General features: G+C 34.6%; 2 protein-coding genes across 5 annotated transcripts; one reads left to right on the plus strand and one right to left on the minus strand.

The window, feature by feature from the left end:
- Positions 1 to 404: 404 nt before the first annotated feature.
- LOC114743302 (protein ACCELERATED CELL DEATH 6) lies at positions 405 to 2,769 on the plus strand. The gene is made up of 5 exons (XM_028931503.1): positions 405 to 887; positions 977 to 1,397; positions 1,486 to 1,752; positions 1,964 to 2,025; positions 2,170 to 2,769. The coding sequence occupies exons 1-5, from the start codon at positions 405 to 407 to the stop codon at positions 2,767 to 2,769; spliced, it is 1,833 nt and encodes a 610-aa protein (XP_028787336.1).
- On the minus strand, positions 1,896 to 15,822 carry LOC114743243 (uncharacterized). Of its 4 annotated transcripts, none has more exons than XM_028931439.1 (13): positions 15,496 to 15,822; positions 15,316 to 15,393; positions 13,539 to 13,696; positions 11,870 to 11,933; positions 10,504 to 10,571; positions 8,197 to 8,449; positions 7,908 to 8,042; positions 6,627 to 6,733; positions 6,490 to 6,543; positions 6,316 to 6,399; positions 5,620 to 5,783; positions 4,382 to 4,525; positions 1,896 to 1,917 (listed from the first exon to the last, which is right to left on the minus strand). In XM_028931439.1, exons 1-12 carry the CDS (start codon positions 15,770 to 15,772, stop codon positions 4,384 to 4,386), a joined length of 1,584 nt encoding a protein of 527 aa, XP_028787272.1. In that variant the 5' UTR covers positions 15,773 to 15,822; the 3' UTR covers positions 1,896 to 1,917; positions 4,382 to 4,383. The 4 variants fall into 4 exon arrangements, with proteins under 4 accessions (XP_028787272.1, XP_028787270.1, XP_028787271.1 ...); XM_028931437.1 differs by lacking the exon at positions 1,896 to 1,917 and adding an exon at positions 3,711 to 4,035; XM_028931438.1 differs by lacking the exon at positions 1,896 to 1,917 and adding an exon at positions 3,711 to 4,041.
- Positions 15,823 to 20,129: the final 4,307 nt, after the last annotated feature.

Here is a 20,129-nt window from a genome sequence, read left to right on the forward strand (position 1 = left end):
ATTTAATGTTAAGGCAATCTAATTGGATGTTATTAAAAAAGTCCAATCAATTTAAATTTTGGAATCTTAAAAATAAGAGCGGAGGGAGTAATTAATTATTGAACATTTTTTTATGGTTATTATCAAATAACTTTAATCTCCCTCCGCTCCCAATTCACCTCAGCTTCTAATTCGTTGGAGAACGACGCGTAAATCACGGCCAAAAGCATGCTCTTAGCCAATAGAAACTAAGGACAGGGGTTGCGTTCGTCTAAGATTTAAAGATTGTGATCTAATGGTCATTAATTAGCCAAGTAATTTAAAGCGTAAAGGTTTACCCAATGCTGAAATTAAGTTGAATCGGGTGATCATGTACGAGATCTATCGTTTTGGGTTGCCTTTGATTAAAGTGCTGGCTAGTTGCAATGGCCGATTCGGACTCTATGGAAATAACTTTAGATGTGGCCACCGAAGCGAACCCCAGTGAAAATATGGGAGATAATTCGGAGCAGGAGGAACAGAACATGAGCAGAGTAACAAAGCGGCAGTCCAGTGCATTTAGCGGCAAAGTGATGAGTCAGCTGATAGAAATGCAGTGTCGCGATGATATGGCATTTCTTCATAGCAAAAAGATGCGTAATCTGATCAAAATGCTGGAAAGTTCATCAGCTGATGATTATCAATTTCGTGGCAACGAAAAGATGCATGAACTGATGGAAAAGCAGTTCTTTTCATCGGCTGATGATATGCCATTTTTTGAAATAGGGTACATATTATGTGTTATAAGTTGTACGAGGCGGTTTCTGATAAAAACGCAGATGTTGATAGATTTGTTTATGTACTGGAGCAAGTTTGTGCAGAAAATAAAGTTGATGTGGCCTCCATTTTCAACCATGTCACTCCCACAGGTGATTCGTTGCTTCATGTTGCAGCCCAACATGGGAGTGAACAGGTTTTATGTCTTATTGCTTTTCACTATCCTAAGCTTTTGTACCAGACAAATATGAAAGGTGATACTCCACTTCATGTTGCTGCCAGAGCTAAGAATCTTCTCGCGATTAAGAACATTCTCGACTTGGATAAACATTTCATGACATCTGAGGAGGTGGAATCTATAGATAAAATGCAGTTTATTATGTTACGCAACAAGTATGGGAGGACAGCTTTGCACGAAGCTGTTTTGAATAAGGATTATTCTATGGTTCTGTTCCTTTTAGTTGCACACAAGCGAAGTGACCTGGCCACCTATTGGACTTGGAACTATTATTATGGTTGTAAATCACCAATGTATTTAGCAGTTCTGGTAAGGGCTGATGATATTCTTTATCTTCTCTTGAGGTTAATTCCAATCCCCTCGGGCAAGCCTATTTCAAATGGCGACTCTCCTCTACATGCTGCTTTATCAGAACGAAATAAGGGTGAGTATATTCCTGAAATAAGTAATTTCGTGTTTGTTTCACTTTTCCCTAATATGTGTTTGTTTGTTTTGTTTTGTTTTGCGTGAAGACCTATTGAAGATGATCGTTGATACAGAGAAAGAGCTATTGTATCAAAGAGGTGAGAACAACAACACTCCCCTTTATTATGCAGCATACGCTGGTTACATGGAAGGAGTTTGTATAATGTTAGAAACATCTTCCATGATTGCTTTTCAACGAAACTCAAATGGCAATCTTCCAATTCATCTCGCCTGTGAAAAGGGCAATGTTAAAGTGGTCAAAAAGTTGCTTGAAATGGATTGGTCCAATGCTGGAGTTTTCTTGAATAAGGAAGGTCAGAACATCCTTCACATTGCAGCAATGAAGGGAAAAATTACCATGATAAGACATCTTGGAGCACCCCAACATTCATCATGACATGATCAATGAGAGAGATGTAAATGGAGATACTCCCTTACATTTGGCTTCAAGAGAACTTCATCTTTGGACTCTACGCCATCTGTCACAAGTCAAAATGATCGATGTTAATATTGTGAATAACAAAGGTTTCACAGCTCGAGATGTTGTTCGGATGAAGAGTAAGCATCCAACGACACGTAGTAGAGAGGTATGATTGACAAATGGCAAGTATTTATTAACTATATATTCATTATTATTCCATTTGAAGAGTTTTCTTTAATTCTAGAATCTTTTTTTTTTATAATAAAATATAGCAAGTAGAGTATCCTTTTTTCATTTGATTACCTTGCAGTACCTAGCAAATGCAATTTTAGATTGTGCTGATGTGGGCCTGAAGGCAAATATGCTGGGCGTGCCGCACAATACATACACCAACGAGTGGAATGTGAAGGATGCAGCCAATTCACTCGCACTTATGGCCGTACTAATAGCCACAGTGACATTTACGGCTGGTTTCACGGTACCGGGTGGGTTCTACTCATCAGATGGCCCGATCACAAAGCAAAGAGGCTTAGCACTTTTGGCTGATCAAACACTATTCAGGATATTCATGGTTTTTAACACTATTGCTATGTATAGCTCCACCATTGGTTCTGTCATTCTTCTATGGGTCCCACTTGGAGATTTTCGTTTTGCAAGAATAGCATATGAACATGCCAAGTTCTTTGTTGATGTGGCCCTTGTAGCAATGCCCATTGCGTTTCTAGCAGCTATACGCTTGATTGTGAGCAATAACACTTTGCTTGCAGTTGTCACAAGTGTCATTGGATTCATCTCCATTTTCTTCATCATATTTATTCGTATGTTAGGATTGTTGTCACTTAGAATTCGTGATCCCAAATTTCGTCCTATTTCAGGCTTAGTTATTAGGATCATTATTGTTATATTATAAGGATGGTAGTTTCGGTTAGCCGTTTTGCCGGCAGAGTCACCCGAGTCAACCAAGATGCATGATGCAAGAAATCAAATCAAGTAGTGAAGCATTTGCAAATTGATATCGATTGAGGTTGCAGCCAATACTTTCTCAGATCCAGTTACAAATGTTCATCGTCACTGTTGCCCGTGCTTTTTAGTTTCGTTATGTTCATGTAAAATTATGTGATTCTTGCATGTGATGTATGTGTTATATGTCAGTTCAAGTAATTATGTGTATGAATAAACATATCCTGTTTTAACATTTGGAAGCAAGTTGGAGAATAAAGTACTGTTATTTCCTCTTTTCAATAAAATATTCTGCTTTTCAATTAAGTGGTAATAAAAATTAATGGGAAGAACACAAAGGGAAGAAACAATCGAGAGAAAACAGACACGAAAAATAATTTTCTCTTCGGTTAATCACATACGTTATGGTGATAACAAAACTAGATTAAAAAAAATCATTTTGCGAGGTTTATGACAAATTATGTAATAAAAACGATGAAGTTCAAATGATAGAAGAGAAAATTACAGGATCTATAATTTTTTCTTACAGAATCAAACTTTTTACAAAGATTGTTTTACATGATTTATTAGTCTGCTTATTATTGCACGTTTTCATTTTTTTTAATAAATACTTGCTCCTGTATATTTGCTCAAAATTTTATTGAATTAGATTCAAATAAAGAGGCTTTTTTAAAAAGATTCAAATAAAGAGAATCAGATTTGTTACTGGTAATAATAGTAATAACAGACAAGCACAATAAGAAAGTTAATGGCTAGTTGTCCTGGTGACAACACCATTCACCATGCTTAAATGAGATCCCAAATTCAAGTTTGATATTGACATATTTGTATGTGTGTCTCTGTTTAATTATATTAAATAATTAAAACAAAAAAGAGAGAACACTTAGAAAGTTTTGGCTGGAATTCTAGTTTGTTTTATTCATGTCTACAGTGTTCAGCCTTGATCCAAGTATAAAGCAAAACAAATGAGTTGGGATCATCATATCTATCAAATTTAATGGTCAATAGAAAAATCCATAAAATTCAATGGAAAACTTGGTTCACAACATAATCAAAATGAAGTGCAAATGGAATCATGACAATCATCCATCTACAAAAGGAAAAACAGAAATAGGACGGAAAATAAAAATATTGTACTCTTATAATCATGAATTTCAGCACCGACTGTACACAGCTTAATGTCCAAGATCTGGGGTTGGTATAAATCTCACGTATTCTACACATGATTAATCCAGAAATTCAGTTCAGGGGCTCACATTTGAAGGAAAAGCCTGTGCATTAAACTTCACAGATACTTACAAACATAAAATAGTGGATTGTATGCATATTTCATCTTTACTCAAAATGCAGAAACTCAAATGGATTAAACTCCTTTTTGAGTAACTTTATTCAAAAGAGAGAATGCTAGGATGATGTTTTTCATTTCTAAGTTTGGTTCATTCAAAGAAAAATGGAAATTGGATTAGGACAAACAGAATTTGATGTAGTGATTTGCGACAGAACCAGGTTACTTATAGCATTGGCAGGGAAGAGCTCAGAGTGAATCAAACATTTGTTTATACCTTTAATTATGCACCCACAAGGGATCCAGAGAGACAGGTTTCTCAGTTCTTGTCCCAGAAGTCCTAGATGGAGGTGCGTGCACTGTAATCGGAAGAACCCATTCACATTTTTCTCTCCCCTCGATCAGAAGAGGATGTTCATACCTGAGGTTCAGAAACCATATGGCTTAAAATACAATCAATGGCTAATTCAAAAGTTCAAAGTGCTTTAAAACTAAGAATGCTATTAAACCCTCTTATTTCATTCCATGAGATATCGAAACAGATGAAAGGGCAGGCTTCTGTGTTTTCCTGGCCATGCATCATGATATCAATATATATAATCATATGTTATCTATCATCACACATTTAATTGTTGAGGGCTTAAGGGCAGCCTTCTATATTGTGCCAACAAACGCTTGTTGTCAACTGCCATAGATAGCTGGCCAATTCTGCAGTTGCAGTGTTAACATTTTTGTTTGACACAGTCAAACCAAGTAAAATTGTGACAGTAAGAACTTGGGTGTTTCTCAGTATTTTTATGGGGTTCATAACTATTTTTCTCCATTCATTCAGCCAGCCCTTTGTCACAACACCCACCATATACCACCCCCTCCCAAAAAAAAAAAAAAAAAAAACTGACTTTCTTAATTTCATCCCTTGTTATTCCTTTCCATCTTTCTGATTATGTCCTCCCTTCCGTAGGCAGCAACTCCAACCATTGTTCTGTATTTTTGTTCTCTCTCAGATCAAGTCTTGTTTTCCCATCATTATTATCCTTCTTTTCTCTTTGAACAATTTATGTAGGACAGAATCACAGAGACTTGATAACTTTCTATACTCCTTGCATGTGGATTGTGCTATTTTATTATTTGTGAATTTGTTATGAACATGAAAAAGTGAGAAATACCTCATATCGTCTATATATACATATATATATATATAGAAAATGGTTGAGTTAAATCGTTGGGTGTGGGACATGTCTTTTCATTGTTTCCAATGAATATTGCACTGACAAAGTTGGCATGCGCTGGCACCAGAAACCCTTATCACAAGGGTGCCGGGCATGCTGCCAACTACAATTTAATACGTGAAGGCTCAACATTACATAAAGATGTGAAAATTGATGGTTCAACATCACATGAACACAATGCCTAGACTGATTGATAAAATGGATCCAGCCGTAGAGACAAGTGCACGTAAAAACCAGATGCATAAAGGAATGGAAAAAAAAAAAGAGGCAAGGTCGAAATTCATACTTGGTCCAATCCAAATTCTTTGGAGTGGCATAAAATTCAAATCTAAGAACCCATTGCACTGACACACGAGGAGTGGAGAACGACATTGGACCATCCATGGGGATAGAGAAAAGAAAACTTGTCTGCACCAGATCTGCAACAACTTCATAATGGTCACTCTGGACCTAAGAAAAACAGGTGAGAACAAATGTATGTATCAGAAGCCAACATCATTAGCATATGCACATAGAAAGAACTTAATGGTGATATCGTGAGTCAGCTGTCATCTTCAATTTTTCACAGAGACTTGACATAGGACACTAAATGAAATTTCATTTTTAAGGGGGAAAAATGCAAGGAAACCCCGGGGGGGGGGGGGGGGTACTACTAGTTTAACGTTTCTATTGCAAAGGCAACAAAGACACTAGATGAACTTTCACCACGATGTGGGGAAAAGCGGGAAACCCCCTACTAAATGAACGAACCTTTCAGCTAAGGCAACATGAAGAGGCTTCAAAACTAACCAAAAAAAAAAAAAAAAAAGGAAAAGTGCTATCTACAAAATCTAACATTCCTCCAAGAAAATAATGAAATCCTCAAGACTATTGCGTACTTCAACACTACAGAAAAGAAGCGGCATCAAGCATGAGAAATTAAAAATGTGCAGTTCATCAACTAAAAAAGCTATTAGAACTCCATATGCCAACAAATAAATACCTTTGTGATTGTGGGGGAATGCTTTCTAGAAGGGTGGACAAATCTCCGATTTATAGTTTCTGAAGTTTCCAGTGTTATTGAGACCTGCATAAGCATATAGAATAGTGTTTGAAAAACCTCAAGCATCAGCCACAACATAGTCAGAGCGTAAAGCTCCACAGTTTGCAGACAAACCTCAAGGCATCTCCGAGCTCTCTCTTCATGAAAGAAAGTTAGAGTCCCACCTATCTGTAACATGAAATTGTCCATGATTGGTTATTATAACGTTTGCTTCAACAAAATTGATATAAATCATACATGATTTTTATTACCATATCACTGAAGTAATAATTGGAGTCGGAATTTTTTGGGGAAAATTTAAGCAGAACTTGGTCGTCCAGCCTGATGTTATATGACCTTCCTCTAATGAAGCCTTCTGCTGCAGAAAATGTTTGCAAAAAATTAGGTAACCAGATAGTTTTTCCATCTCGAAGCAGAAGGCTTACATTTTATAACAGGGATAATCTATTTTTAAGATGTAAAAGTATTCTGACATGCATATTTCACATGCAAATTAAGTCAAGCAACAGTGGCAAACATTAATGAAGGACATTAATAACAGATGTTTCATACCATGTGAAGTCATTTGATTATAGCCATACACCCAAATGTCCAAGCTATTAATCAACACAAATTGTCACGTGATTTTAAAAAAATATAATTCACTGCTGAAAATTAATTTAAAGTTCTTTTAAAAAAAAATAAGCGAGGGAAATCAATGCAAGATGGTTAAAAAAAATGTGATACAACCTAAACCTGAGTTTTTCCCTTTAAAAACAAGGGGTAAATTATAATATTCTAGCTGTCGTTCAAAAGTTGACATTCAGCCATCTAAACTTTGATTTATTAGCATTACACTGAGTTGTGCGTTAATTCATTTAAATATCAAACAGAAAATCCAAGCCAATTCACAATTTCATCTCAAAGTCCTCAACCCCTTCCTAATAAAGCCCAAACTCCCAAAATTCTATCCCCATCCCCAAATTTCTTCCACATCCACTTCATAATCCCTAACTCGTCTCTTCCAGTCAGACACCACAATTCCCAAAATTCTCACTCGAGCCCAAAGTACATCAAACATGCAACTTTCTATTTATCTAACTAACTTATAGTGCCTAACTCCGTCCTTTATGATATTACGATTACACAGCAACATTCTTGCTAATGGAGAAAATATCAGTTTGGAGAATATCAACTTTTAAATGAAGAGGCGGCAAAGTGAAGAAAATCAAAACCATAGGTTGTGGCATGCTAATTATTTTACATTAAAATTGTGAAAAAAATTGAGGAAACCAGTAAATCTCAACTCGTATGGCGCAAAACCAGACTGAAATGTATTTTCTTCATAGATCGCTCAAATAGGACTTAGTACTACAACAATTACAGGGATTCCATGATTCGCAGATAGAACATAATATTTGAAATTTCAATTGGTGATGAACCACACGTCTCAAATCATGAATGATCAAGTTCAAAACACCATGCTGGGTCTAATAAGGCGCTCAAACATACAAAATATTACTGGAAAACAAAAACAAATGCAAAGAATTTACATGAAGCAGAGTTAATTGCTGCAGCTTCTGGTGAAGAGGCAACTCCTGCATCTTCTTCAGCAGAAAAAGGATTTCTGAACTTCTGTTGGTGACTTGGGGAGACAATTGACAATGACTTCTGAGGTGATAAGACATCTATTTCAACAATAAATTGTTATTTGGCAAAGCAAACCTTCTCATCAAGGATACTAAGAAACAAGATAGTTTCAGTGAGTTTCAGGACTAAACCTATTCAAAGAAAAAGAACAAGTTTCATTAAAACTGATTTGCAGGTACTTATGTAGCTCACCAGCAGCAGAATCATGTAAAACCTCAGCCACAGAGAGTCGGGGAAGTGCCATTTGTGAAGAAAAACTCATCCGGGAACCTTCCAAAGGATCCCTGCTTAAAGATCTTGCTGATGAAGAACGCAATGATAATGAACTTCCGAAGCTTCTGTGCAGATTATCTTTCACCGGATTGTATGAGGAAACGGAGGATACTTCATCCCTTGAGCTGTCATATCCTTCCTCTAAAGCATCATTAATATCATTTGCTCTAACCTGTAAAGGGTGGTTTTATTTTACAAGATTTCATTGAACAAAGAAAAGAGAAAGATGTCCCACAATAAGACCTTCTGCGCCAAAGAATATACTTAATCATGGCTTAAAGTGCAACCAAAATGTGAGAAATTTATAATCTCCTGAAAAGGATTCTCAAGCCAAGACTGATTTACTTATGGGAGGGGCCAGGTTAACTCACAAGTGTAAGCATTAAACATCACAGGGAAGACCTCCAACAACCCAGAAGTAAGAGATTCAAAGTAACATTATTCCAGAGCGGAGAAAACTGGGCGGGAGATGGGTAGGAATGATTCTGGCATGAAGTTGAGAGACAGAAAGAAATGAGACCAGGCTGAGAGATATTGTCAAACTCAAGGTGTATCAACCTTGGCATCTAAACCTCCTATTTCTATTGATGACGAGAATAATTAGGGGGGGGGGGGGGAATGAATTTCCAATGGTCAATCTAGAAATTATTCTGATCCAATCTCCTAGATTCTGTTTAACCTAAAATTGTCCCAAACAGCTTAGTTGTGATACCCCTAGTTTTATGTAGCTTATCATTTTGTTAGTTTACAGAGTGTAAATTTAATATTAAATAATTGTTATAGATCTTGCACACTTTCATAAATTTTGTTATGTTTCCAATTTATTTTATCATAAAGAAACTTTTGTGCATTTTAGTAAATTTACATACCACTCCCTCCATCCCTTATTGTAAGAAACAACTACCAAAATCACACTGTTCAAAATGTTTTAGTTAAAAGTAATAAATGTGTAATATAGATAGACACATTTTTCCAATGATACCCTTGTTTGTAAATAGAGTGTATGAGAGATAATGAGCGAAAATTTATTACAGAGAGATAATAAGTAGCATATATTTAATGGAGGTAAAAGTAGAAAGATCAGTTTAAAATTTTAGACAAAGAGGATTGGTTTCTTATATTTAAGAACACCACTAAGAGAGAGATTGTTTCTTACAAAAAGAGACAAAGGGAGTAATTAAAGTCAGTAGTTTTGTGAACTATAATATTTTTGGGAGAAAAATATATTTTGATGGTTTTGTTGTTTTTTAATTTTAATCTCAGTAAAAAATTGTGGTTAGTTGTGATACCAATGTCCCTACTTTCATTTAGCTTTTGATTTTGTAAATTTCATAGCATAAATTTAATGATAAATAATTTGATATAAATCTTAAATATTTTTCATAATTTTAGTAAATTTTGAATTTATTTTATCATAAGCAACTTTAGTACACTTTAGGAAATTTATAAAAGTTATTTAAAGCCAGTAATTCTGTAAATTATAATATTTTTAGGAGAAAAATATATTTTGATGGTTTTGTTGTTTTGTAATTTTAATCTATAATACAATTTTTTTTTTTAACATTAACCCAATAAATACTGATGACACATGTCAATTGTAGCTCAAGCATCTCGTAAATATTCTGAAAGTTCAATGTCAAGGTCCTCTAAAAAGTCTGAGGAGCAATATAGCAACCATGTGGAGATTGATCACTACTTCACCAAGGAAAAGATTGCTTTACGGATATACTTTCTGTTCCATACTAGACGTCAACTAACTCAAGTAGATGATATTCATACAAAGGATGTCTGAAATTCTATTATGGCAGTGTGTTTAACAGGTTTACTTCTTTTCTACCATAGCAGAGCTGACATGTTTATGAAATTATTTAAGTTTAATGATTTTAAAGGATAGGGTGTTATAATTCAAAACTTGATTGATGAAATACCAATATACTTCACAAAAAGCATTGCATGTTCTGGCCCAAAGAAGCTTCTTCCATGCTAGTTACTTATCATTTAATTTACATTCATTTAGATGAATGTTGATTTTGTTATATCCTATTGAACCCTATCTACACCAAGTTTAAGTAGTCTCTTATTAATGACTTCCACATGTCTGAAAAGCCAATGATAAAATTATAAACTAATGGGAACTTTGAAAATAAGGGTTTCACAAAAGAGCATCAGGCTAAAACCACAGGTACGTTTAATTTACCCAATAAGTAAATAGCACCAATAGCATACCCAATCAGCATCTCCATCCATCACTTTCCAATAGATATCCATATGGACAGTGGTTGAGGGAACGAGTTCTGAAAACATGGAGATTACAAGGATACATTAATTATAACGCTTTTCAGCAGACCATGAACAATATATTATTGTAAAACTACATTAAATTGAAACAAGAATAATTAGCAAAGAAGTAATACACGTGTTAGTGAAATCTAGCCCACTTACATGAGTACAAATACAAAATCCAATTATTCTAACAAAATTCATTGTTCTCATCATCAACATTGTTGAATTTGAATAAGTACAAAAGGAGCAAAATAAGTCATTAATTTTTTGCACAATACTAAACAGCCTGCCCATGTGAAGTCAAAGCTGGATGGTAGACAGAGGTTCAGACAGTGTACATCACTGTAATTTTGGCAGGAATGATTACAGATTAAGTTTTTCATTTTAGCCAACGTTATATTTCCAAATTGTTAGCTATAATTTTGGTGAGAATGATTAAGGAAATTTGATTTTCTTTTTTTTTTTTTTTTTTGTTTCCATTTTGATTGATATAGGTTTGGACAAAGCAGGGTTGTCAACCACCATGCTTCTTCAATAGAATGATGTGAAAATTGCTGCACCCTGCTTTACTATTTCCACATGGCAACAGAATCTTCTCCAAAGTATCTGAACCATGTTCAGATTTGGCTCAATAAATGCCCACCGAGTAACACCATCAAATATTTAGGCAACTAACCATCCAGCCATTGCCCCGGCCACTAAGAACCTTTGGGTATGTTTGTGATCCTAATATAGCATGTCTTTCCCAAAAGCCCTTTTGGCATATTTGAGAATGCGCGTGACTACATCCAAATGGCTTTCTAAGATATATGCAATGAAGTGACCGTAAGATAACCCCCTTTGTCCTACATTTCGCCAGTTATCTACTAGGATTTGTCAAAGACCCCCTCTATCCTTGTAGAAGTTAGATATCAGAATCCATGAGAGTGTTAATTGACTAATAATCTAACATAATTTGATCAAGGGTCAATGTTTGCTTTCTTCATGAAATTACTTCCCCCATGCTGAATTGAGCTACCTCAATGCCCAAAAGGTATTTCAACTTGCCAAAATTCTTATCAACCGGTGGCTATTTAGACTGAGACCTCTTTCCTCATTTCCGATAATAATAGCACCCTTATAACGAACTAAAGTGCAAAGATTAACATCTTGATGCTCTTAGAATAAGGAATGATCAGCTTCATTTCTAATCATCCTAGAATGTACCTAGATTGCCCCAAACAGACCCATGGTGATTGTTTAAGCCCATCAATAAAGCAACATAGTTTACAAAGCAGACATAATCAAAGGAAAAGACAACCAAACTGACCTTCTTCCATCAGTAAACCATTGCTTTTCTGATTTACCCATACTTGTAATGGAATACGCACTTCCTGCAAAAGCACGAGTTCAACAAAATTTGATAGAGATACCAACAAAACATATTGAAAGGCTGACACTAAAAAAAAGCACACATCTTTTGTATAAACATATGGTTGTGGCATATAACATCTGCACACACATGTCATACGAATTATAGGCACTGCAGACTATAAAAAGGGGTGATGGCATGCTATATTGGTCAACAATTCCCCCAACAGCTTCAAATCAAAGGGAAGTAAAAGCAAACTTCCAGGGCTACGTAAAATGTCATTTTCCATCACAATGATGGAAGGGTCATTCCTGAGGCAGGGCTATGGAAAATGCCCAGTTCCTAAGAATAACGTTGTTTAAGACCACTTTGTTTTTAATATTTTTATAACAACAATTTCTCCCGAACCAAGCAAAAAGCCCTATCAGCATGTTGTACCACCATCTTCTTCTCTCCTGCACTAGAGGTACTTAAAGCCTATATATAGAGCATCCCAAATAGCCTAACAAAAAACAAAATAAAACTTCACCTAGAACAACCCTGACTCTGAATATAAAGAAGCGAAACACAACATGATGGCAGCACCATTAAGTCTTGCATATCTTGGACGATCAGACCCATTTATACTTCTATAATACTTAGACCGAACATTAGAAGTGCATCATATGGCTAACCCATGTACATTTCATCGTAATCCTTTATCTGCATTATTATTCTCTCAAGGAAGAAAACTCAACTCAAGTGTCTAGGTAAGGGCACTCTCTTCAGTATATTGTACCCATGGCATCAAGAGACAGGTCTAAGCTTTGATGTTGTCTAGACCTCTTAGCTGGAGTATATCACGTTAACTTGATCTGGAATGGTTCTACTGTCTCATCCACAATTAGGATAGATTGTCATTCTAGGATAAGCAATAGTTAAGTATTAAAAGAAGTACACATCCAAGAGAACAGCTAAAGTTTGAAAGGAAAAGGAAAATATACAGAAGGAGCAGCCCTAGCAAGTTCTAAGGAATGAGAGAGAAATCCTGCAAGTTCCATCAAAAAGCCTTTAAAATCTGCCATAACTTCAAAACAGGTCTCTTCTCAGCTCCTGCATCAAAAACTCTCTTCTATTCCTTGCCAACGATCTATATTCCCATTTATACAGAGAAATCACAAGACAGATCATTTTCTTCAAGAATTTTGTACGTGACTTACCAAGATGTTACTTTAACATTTTGTGACATTCATCACAAAAATATCTCAAATAGTATAAGCCATTTATAGAACCCAAGGTTTTAGACTTGACAAGTGTTTTATTGATACTATAAGAAGCAACAAATGGTACCCTCCTGAACAGAAAATCTATAAGAAACGGATAGTTTAATAATCTCAACAAAGCAAGAGAGTGTCAAACTCTCTTTAAAAAAGACAAAATGATTCCTTAGAAAAGACTGAGCAAATAACCAAAGAGAGGTCACATAATCGCTCCTCAACTAATTTATGTTTATAGGCATTAATCTCAAAATATAAGAAACGAAGACACAATATGTTCAAGTTGGAAATGAACTACAAGTCCTTAATATGAAAATAAAATTTTTTAAATACATTTTATCATAAATTAGCGCAAGTTATTGAAAACCAACCATATTAGTAACATCTTGTACAGACTCTGCAAATGATTGCCCATTTTCCATCACTAGCCACTCTCCCATTAATGCACTTCTAACATAGTAAAAATAGCGAACAGTTGAACCCTTGTAAGATGGTGGAATAATGCTAGGCAGAAGCATTCGCACAACATCTGCAAATAATGATAGACTACATAGTCAAATCTGTATTTATACAAATAGATAAAATACAAGTATGACAAGTTAACATGTAACACAATGAATGATGACCAAACTAATACATACAGGAAATTTGAAAGAAAACCATTTAAACTAGAAATGGCAAACAGTTGTAGAAAACTTTCAAGCTGGTTTTATTTAGACTGGTGTTCTCGGAATACAACCCCTAAATGGATAGACGATATAATTTACTTCTATGATCAATAACTTATGTCCCCTGGACGCGGCCACTCATATAGACAAAGATAATCAAGCAGTAAGCTATACATCTATAATTGAGCAAAGCAAGAGGAAGTAATGAATGGCCAAGTCAACAATTCAAAAGGTGCACATGCATGATGACCCAAGTGAAATAAATCTCATGGATATTGAAGAGCACTTTTAATGAGATTACTAGCATTCAGGAAGTTTCACTTCTTCCCTTCATTTGCCGTAATGCTTAGCTTGTGTTTTTACTTCAAGTGGAGCATACTCAGTATCAACTGCTCATGCTTTGCACTACCGAATTGCAGTGATCTACAAACACATTTTTCCCTTGATATTTTTATTTTCCTAACACCAGCGCATCACACCTAGTCAAACTTCAACTCCATAAGGCACTCACTTCCATTTTGGCATAATGAATAAAATATTTTCCAACTCTGACAAGTGACCATAGGTACTTCTTTTATTCTCCTACTGGCCTAACTTCAGTTTCCGTTATTTTGACATAATTAAATGAAACTCCTCGGGTGTCAATAGTTACACTTCCCCTTTAGATATGAAAAAGGAACAAATGTCACTAAAATAAATCCAGAGACCTCTGTAGTTGAAATGTCATATTAGAATGCTCAGCCACCACAAGCAGCATGTAAAACTCTAACATCTTTGCTTTTGGTTTTTCTTTTTGTTTTGGTGATTCAAACCGTTATCAAGTGTTCATAGACAGAGCATTTTAACTATAAAAGTTTTATTGTTTAATGCCAATTATTAAAGTCATCGTACAAATATATGGAATTAAGAATTGTGCAGCTATTCCCTCAGAAATACAATGAGTATCATGTACTTAGGAAGGGGGCCAGGTTATCCCAAACAGGGGAAGCCGCATCCCCTAAACTTTACTTCCTTTGTAACATTAGACGTAGATCAGATGAGTTTTTGAAAAATTTGTAACGTTGCCCCCGGTAAAAACTTTATTCTTACCTTCCACGCCCCTTGTCAATATTTTCTAGTGCCAGTCTCTGCAAGTGCTATACAACAATTTTTTTTTGTTGAAAACTATAAAACAATTTTTTGTTGTCTCTATGAGTTAGCAGAAGGGACAATCTAGGAACCGCGCGCGCGCGCGCACATATGTGTATATATAAACTATAACAAACTGCAGTACTCACAAGCCTAGTTTAGATGAAATGGCCGTTGTAACATCCCCAGAAAAAAGTACAATGACTAACGAGGAAATTCCCGACGCAGGCCCGTTAACTTAGCTAAAACGAATTATTCGAATTCGCAAATTTCAGAACCATGCTAATCCCCTAAGCAAATGCAAGAACTCAACAGATAGGCGGGATTCTTTAATACATAGAATTAGACATACATGATTTGCTGGTGCCAGCAGAAACGATCTGATTTGCAACCATGGCAGTCGTTGAGCCGTCCATGAAAACATATTCCCCTGAGCACAAAAATTGACATAATAGTACCAATGCTTGTGGGTTGCTAGGAGGTTAAGCAAACAACAATTGACCAACAATAAGAACAAGTTCATCAAACGAACCTCTCTTTTGCTTTGAACCTGGCAACGGTTTCTGCGTGGCAAACCATTGAACATCCAATTTCTCAATCCCTTTAATCTCAAAACTCAGTCTTTCAACTAAAAATGAATACGAAGTAGATGGATTGGAGATCTCGACGGTGACCACAACTGGATCACCAGGACGATATACTTCTTTATCTGCTTCAAGTTTCAATGTAGGAAGGAGTTTGACCTTCGGAGAATGATCTTCCCCACCCGAATCGCGACCGCCTAAAAAGGAAAATCTACTCGATAGCATTGCTCTCGGGTGAAATTCTTGTTCTTTCAATTCTATTACTCCTTCGATATTCTTCAGCAAATAGCCTGACCCTGCAAGATCAGATCTTCCTGATCTTCTCGTACGGAATCAGATCTACGACATGGAACGCAAGTGCATTAATGAAAAAACAGTGGAGGAGGAAATTCGTTTTTTTTTTTTTAAATTTGTGTTTTTTCTATTTTAAATTCAAATTTATCACACTGAAAGTGAAGTCAGAAATGTGAGAGGTGTCTACACACACACACGTGTGTGTGAGTGTGCGCTACATGAGATTGATCCAAATTCCAAAATTCCAATGAAATAATCATAAAAAATAAATGGAGAAAACATTATTTTTCTACTAAAATCCACACACACTACGGTGTTCTTAAAATTGTTTGCATAAATGTAAAAATTAAAAGAAAATTTATTATAAAATTTTTGAGTATTTACTTATAACAAAAATTTAAGGTATTAGATATATACTAAGGTATTAAGAACTGGACCTGCTTCTAAACCGGTCGAAACAATAAAACAAAAGTTAGTAAATTAGATCAGAGTCAAACCAATGATAAATAAAAAAATAAAAATTAATTTAAATTCTCATTATGCCATTCAAAAGACTAAATATCAATTTAATACTTTGAATTTCTAACAAAATAATTATATACTTATATTTTCCTTTCATTTTTCTGCAATTCCCTTGACAAATTGACATTATAATATCATATTATTAAAATAACTAAATACTTATTCAAGCAAAATATCAAAATAGATTTATGACAACAAAATATTCCGATCTACAATCATTTAGTCCTTAATTAATAATTTTTTAGCATTAAAATAATTCAAAACAAACAAACAAATATAACCGGGTTAACCCACCAAACCGATTGGGTTAACCAATTTTCTCCCGAGTTGACTAGGTCAACCAGCCTACTAGATTTTCAGGTGATCGGTGTTTGGTTCAACTCGGCTGGTTTGTTCTTGTTTTCAATACTATGATATATACATGTGTGTGTGTGTGTAGGGCTATGTAAAAATACTCAAAACCCAGTCTGTCCGGTCCAATTCTACACAATCCTGTCCAATCTGGTCTTGAAAAAAATAACCCAATAAAAAGACTAGACCAATCAAGTCAAACTAAACTATAGGATGAAACTAGGCTAATGAGTAATAGTTCAAACCATGTGGTCTGATCCATTTCAGGCAGGATTTTTTTTTTTTTCAAAAAAAGCATGTGTACTTGGTTGTGTGTTTGGCTTCGTCCTTTTCATGCTTGTTCCTTTTTCTCCCACACAGGCACTGCTCATCCCTCTCTACCGTCAGTTTCTACCTCAGCTTGCCATCAAATAACATTTTCAATTCACATCTTTTGCTGGCCCCTCCTACCAATTCGTGTCTTCCTTTGCCATGGTCTTCAAATTCGCATGAGCATCTTCTAGTTCATGTTTGTTGTTTGGCCGTTTTTGCTTCGACTTCTTCTTCCGTTGCCATAGGCTCTGTTTGGCAGAGTTTAAAATCAGCTTATGATCAGCTTAAATTTTAAAATAAGCTGGGTTGCAAATGGGACCTGTTTGGCAGAGCTTAAAAACAAATTGTGCTTATGTTAAAAAAGCCTATTTGAACGCCCAATTCCCATAAGCTGCAAGAAAGAGCTTATCACTTAATCCAAAAGAGCTTTTGGGCGGGGAAAAAAAAATCAGAAGACCTGTTGCCCGTTCTGCGATGTTAGGTCCTTTTTTCCTCTCCCATTTGCCTTTTCCTCTCACAAGCATCATTTTCATTTCTTTTTCGCCGAGGAGTCGCACGCCTCTCCGCATGTGCCATTTGGGTCAATTAATTACGTTGCAGTTTAATGCTATAAAAATTTCTTTGTAAGTGGAAAATTGCGAGTTGCTTTCAGCTCGTAATTTCAAATGATTCATATTAGTTCCTCTAATTTTTTCAAAAAAATTCCTTATATATTATCTCAATTCTTTCTTTTTTCATGTTTCACTTTATATTTCAAATATTTTTTGATTTTTTAAAAATTTTAAAATTTAATCCACTCATTAAATTTTATTTCTTCATATTATTTTATTTTAATTTTATTGTATTGTCTTAAATTAATTTTTCATCATGTTTCATTATTTATTAAAACCCATGCCCATTTTAGTAATTTTTCAATCAAATTTACTTTTATTCAACTATAATCCAAACAAGCTTTTACTAATCTTATTTTTGTAAACTAACTTTTCTGAACTCCAATTCAAACACAATTCAGCTTATCCAATTTAACTTTTACCAACTTCACTTTTCCATAAGCTATTTTTTCTATAAGATACTTTTCCAATCGCTGATCCAAACGAGCACATAATCTTTGCGTTTATTCATGCCAGGGTGGCTATTATTCTATGGTCACTTTCCTATTTCTTTTCAATTTTTCTTATATATTTCAGTTTTTTTCTTCAATGTGGGTCAACTTTTTTAGGCTTCCGGCATGTATTAATTTTGCAGTAAAAAATACGTTTTTACTCCTCCGGTCCTTAATATAGGACTTAATTCTTGAATTGGTTTTGGTCCTAAATATAACACTCATTTATCATATTTATCAATTTTCTCTAAATTACCCCTATGGAGACTCCCTCAACTATAATCAAGTAAAAGAGGGAGATGAGGTATTAAGAAAGGTGATTACGGTGTTTTAGAAAAAATGTATCACTTTTCTTATAATTAACTAACTTACCTAACTTCCTTAATCTAATCAAATTAGTTAAATGAGTCTTATATTAAGGATTAGAAGAGTAATATATATATATATATAAAAGTAAAAAAGCAACTTAGATAAGTCTAGTAACCTGGTTGACTAAGTCCAACCCTGTCTAGATCTCTCTAATCAAACTGAACCAATCTTCGGAACAAAATTTTTAATCAATCATGTTTTAGACCAAACTTCAAGCTAGGTTATAGTCCCATTCAACCCGGCCTTTATGCAGCCTTATGTGTGTAAGTATCATTTTCATCACTTTCAAACGAAAACATATAGCGATTGGATGATTAGATTTTTCTTAAAAGAGCCTCCTCGAATAGGATGAGATTTTTTAAATAAAATTTTATAATAGATGGAATAAATATGTGAAAAAAATTTTATCTTAACATATTTCAAATTCTTTTATAAAGCTAATCCGAACACTTATGATCCCATGTTTTGCAAAATTGCTGAATTCTCTAACATTAAGATACTACATCATAATAGCGTGTTCTATTGAAAGCGCTAAGTCGATTTGCCTATGATATTTATATATTTTAATGCAAAATTTTCTGTATTAGATCAAAAAGATTTTGTATGGTCAATGATCCTATGATTAGGTTGAATTTACACGTACAGCATTAAAAAGAATTGAGTATCTTTGAAAAAAAAAGATTTCTTGTCGGATCTTGTCGTTTGAGTCAGGTCGGATAAGTTTTTTTTTTTTTAATTTAATTATTTGTTTTTCTTAATTTTGTACTCCTTTTTACTGTCCAACAACATTCTTCCTAGTGACTAAAGAAGAAGTTGAAATTCTTCCCGGGAATCTTTTGAGCTTTAATTGGACATGTGAATGCCAGAAATTTTTCTTAGTTGATTTTGGAATTATATTTTTTAATGTAATAATAATAATCGTGGAATACAAAAATAGTCGTCAGAATCACTTGAAAGGGTGTGGAGAGTAATTAACCAGCGACAACGCAACAATAAATGGTACGGTCAAAAACATACTCCCTCCGTTCCTTATTATAAGAGACATTTGATGCTTATGGCATGTTCCTATATATAAGAGACACTTACAAATTGTCTCCACCTTTTTGTGTTAATTTACTATTTTACCCATATTTATTATCTCCAACTCACACTCTCTTTCCCTCCCACTTCTCTTTCTTTTAATAATTTAATTGTTCTCTCTCATGCTCTCTCTCCTTATTAATGAGGGCATTTTTGAAAAAAAATTATACTTTTTACACATTAATTGTTCTTAACTAATTTTAACTGTTTTTTTGATCAACGTATTTCGGTTATTTGTCTCTTATAATAAGGAACGGAGGGAGTACCATTTAAACTGTTTCTAGAACTGATTCAGACAAGTCATGTTTACCATATTTGAACCGTAGGTTATTCCAACTTAATCAATGGTCTCGAATTTTGGATATGTGGTCACGATAATTTTTTTTTTTTGGCTATGTATAATTAATCTTATTTAAAGTATTGTCAAATACTAAATATGAATAATTCTTTTAATAGGAATTCGAATTTAGTTTACCAAATTATAGTATTGTTAAACTCAACCCCATTATAACCGCGATAATTACACTCGATGGTACCAAGATTCTTCATATT

The sequence above is a fragment of the Neltuma alba genome, unplaced genomic scaffold, assembly GCF_004799145.2.
Source record: "Neltuma alba isolate B1F8T4 unplaced genomic scaffold, ASM479914v2 tig00003988_pilon, whole genome shotgun sequence".
Classification (NCBI taxonomy): Eukaryota; Viridiplantae; Streptophyta; class Magnoliopsida; order Fabales; family Fabaceae; genus Neltuma; species Neltuma alba.

Excerpts from the sequence above, each read along its gene's own strand:
- LOC114743302 (XM_028931503.1), top strand. The coding sequence starts at position 405 with ATGGCCGATTCGGACTCTATGGAAATAACTTTAGATGTGGCCACCGAA. Across the intron at positions 1,398-1,485 it reads TTTATCAGAACGAAATAAGG|ACCTATTGAAGATGATCGTT; the intron begins GTGAGTATATTC and ends TTTTGCGTGAAG. Across the intron at positions 1,753-1,963 it reads AGTTTTCTTGAATAAGGAAG|GTTTCACAGCTCGAGATGTT; the intron begins GTCAGAACATCC and ends TGAATAACAAAG.
- LOC114743243 (XM_028931439.1), bottom strand. The coding sequence starts at position 15,772 with ATGCTATCGAGTAGATTTTCCTTTTTAGGCGGTCGCGATTCGGGTGGG. Across the intron at positions 6,734-7,907 it reads AGCAATTAACTCTGCTTCAT|CAGAAGGCTTCATTAGAGGA; the intron begins GTAAATTCTTTG and ends CATTTTCTGCAG. Across the intron at positions 5,784-6,315 it reads ATTCCCCCACAATCACAAAG|GTCCAGAGTGACCATTATGA; the intron begins GTATTTATTTGT and ends TGTTTTTCTTAG.